Source organism: Octopus bimaculoides, chromosome 1 (genome assembly GCF_001194135.2).
Source record: "Octopus bimaculoides isolate UCB-OBI-ISO-001 chromosome 1, ASM119413v2, whole genome shotgun sequence".
In the NCBI taxonomy this organism is placed as follows: domain Eukaryota; kingdom Metazoa; phylum Mollusca; class Cephalopoda; order Octopoda; family Octopodidae; genus Octopus; species Octopus bimaculoides.
This window is the reverse complement of record NC_068981.1, coordinates 10,794,754-10,797,534: the sequence shown is the minus strand read 5'-3', so window position 1 is coordinate 10,797,534 and position 2,781 is coordinate 10,794,754. Positions and strand designations below refer to the sequence as shown.

Below are 2,781 nucleotides of genomic sequence, written 5' to 3'. Positions count from 1 at the left end.
ATATATATATATATTCATATATATATGTATATATATATCATCATCATCATCGTCGTTTAACGTCCGCTTTCCATGCTAGCATGGGTTGGACGACTTGACTGAGGACTGGTGAAACCAGATGGCTACACCAGGCACCAATCTGATTTGGCAGAGCGTCTACAGCTGGATGCCCTTCCTAACGCCAACCACTCAGAGAGTGTAGTGGGTGCTTTTACGTGCCACCCGCACGAAGGCCAGTCAGGCGGTACTGGCAACGGCCACGCTCAAAATGGTGTATTTTATGTGCCACCCGCACAAGAGCCAGTCCAGGGGCACTGGCAACGAAACGCTCGAAAGTCCTTACACATGCCGCGGGCACGCATACATACAAATACACATATATACCGTTGAACACTTCTATGGATCGTAACAAGAAAATACATTCGACACAAATTTTATGTGATATTTATATATCTATATTGCCTTAGTCCCTGAGGAGGTAGATGAAGTGAATGATGATACGAAATGAAGGAGAATTAGCTGTTGCACATCCGTGAAGTGTGAGTTCGGAGGGAGGGGATATTGGATGGAAAGAGAAAAGTAAGAATTTAGAAGAGACAGTCTATGCAGGCGGAGAGAGGATAAGAGCAGGCGCATTGGACGACTTACAATGCGGAATCAGAGGTTTTTGAGTTTAATGTTGTGACGTGATTTTTGTCGAGCCAGATCGTTGACTGTAAAACACCGCTTATCAATGACTCTGCTCTCATACATGTTTGTACACTCGTTTACATATGAATGGTTTCTCCTGCCATCGTAAAAGAGTAAGGAATACATTAGCTTTAAAAAGAAGTGATGATTACCGATGGAATACTTTTTATCATAAATCTTCTTAATCAGGTCTAACCTTGGAGCTAAACAACAGGGTGACCAGAAGTCACTAAATCTGGAGACAAGCGTCTGGTCAGGCTAAACTTTCCTGACTACATATCCATTTATATCCAGTTATAACATCCTTTATATCTCTGTGATTTTTGTTGTTTCTTTTCAGGTTTGGTTTTGGGGGTGTTTTTGCTATATGTGATATACTTATGTTTGTTTTTGCATGTTTATATTTTATTTTTCTGTCGTATAGAACTTGGTATTTCACGAGAAGACAGTCGAGCGTTAGAAATTTTTCAGTGTGATAGTTTCATGGTAACATCCCAGTGAAGGGGTCCCCGAAATATCCCCTTCCTTTTAAAACAACAATTTTCTTTATAGACTTGTTTATTTATTTATTTGTTTTCCTCTTTTTCAGGATCAACCAACGGTAAATTCCAAGAAGAAATGGTTATATCGCTGTGAATGTTTACATCATTATTTCTCGCGGATATTCTGTCTCGTGGTTTTAATTGGACAAAATCATTACATTGATTACCTTCTTGTCTATTACCAGAAAATTTCGTTCTGGTGGATTATCTTCATTCCGGATTGGTTTGTGATAATCCTTTTCATAGTCTATTACGTGCAAACTTACAGTCAGTTTGTAACAAATATAGACATAAGGAAACACTGGTCTAATGACTCTGCATCTAACGAAGATAAAACCAGGAAAACTAATCATTTACCGTGGGGTCCCATTGCATGGTTCGTATACGGATCGGTCACTGCATCGAAGGTTATTGTAGCATTTCACTCTAAAAGTTACATGATGGAATGGGAGAGAAATACGATACGAGGTCCAAGTGGTATGCAACTAGCCGTCGGATTAGCGGCTTTGATATATTTTTTGATGCTCATCAGCAACATTCACCAAACTGTTGACAGGAAGATGAAGAACTTCATACACGAAGTTGGAGCCACTGTACCTATTGACATCCTAGACACAATGGATCTAATGGAATTACTTTACGAAGTAGAGGACAGGCGTATTATTCACGAAGGCATTATTAAACTTATACTAACCATTGTGGTAGTTAACCTTATTGTGCCTACATTTCCGTGTGCTATTGTTTATCGGGGTCGCACGCACGGCAGTAACATTTTCAAACGGTTGGTGTTCGCACAAAAAATAGTACAAATAATTATGGTGAACTTGCTGTTTGTTTGCGTGCGTGCTGTTCTTTGCGCTTTGTACGGGCAGAAATTTTCAGCTTTTATCATAAAAAATATTCTTGTCATTGTAATCTTGCTCTCGGATATTTTTAGTGTCTACAAAGAGTCCCGAGAGGAGAAGAAAGGAAAAAAATATGGTGAAAATGGGAGAGATAGCGGCTTAGCAGCTGTTATAAAGCGAACTCGAGAAGCGATTGGTGTTAAAAGAGATTCAATGGAAAAGAATCTTTGTAAACCAAAACAAAAAACATCAAGTGTTTGAATAAAATAGTAAAACATACATCATGTTGAGTGTTTGGAACAGAAAGAATACGAAAATAAATCTTGGTTGAATCCATTGTTATCAATATGTTCCATGAAATATATATTTTTGCAGTTGTATGAATGGTTGTGATATATATATATATATATATATATATATATATATATACATACATACATATGTATAATCATTCATTTATATATATATATATATTATATGTATCATGTATGTGTGTATGATATAATATATATAGCGATAAATATGCACGCATATATATTGTTATATAAATATGTGTGTGTATACATATATCATATGTATATATGTGTGTATACATATATGTATATAAGATGATATTATAATATGCGTGTGTGTGCGTGCGTGCGTGCGTGCGTGCGTGCGTGTGCGTGCGTGCGTGTGTGCGCGTGTGTGTGTGTGGGTGTGTG

General features: G+C 37.5%; 1 protein-coding gene across 4 annotated transcripts in view; it reads left to right on the top strand.

Annotated features, from left to right (window-relative positions):
- LOC106880078 (uncharacterized) overlaps nt 1-2,356 on the top strand; it is a 269,236-nt gene extending 266,880 nt beyond the window's left edge. For all 4 annotated transcript variants that reach the window (XM_014929890.2, XM_014929889.2, XM_052978534.1 and 1 more), the window contains exon 3: nt 1,280-2,356. In XM_014929890.2, coding sequence (XP_014785376.1) covers nt 1,280-2,338 — 1,059 coding nt within the window. In that variant the 3' untranslated portion in view covers nt 2,339-2,356. The remainder of the gene's footprint in view (nt 1-1,279) is intronic.
- The last annotated feature ends 425 nt before the right edge of the window (nt 2,357-2,781 follow it).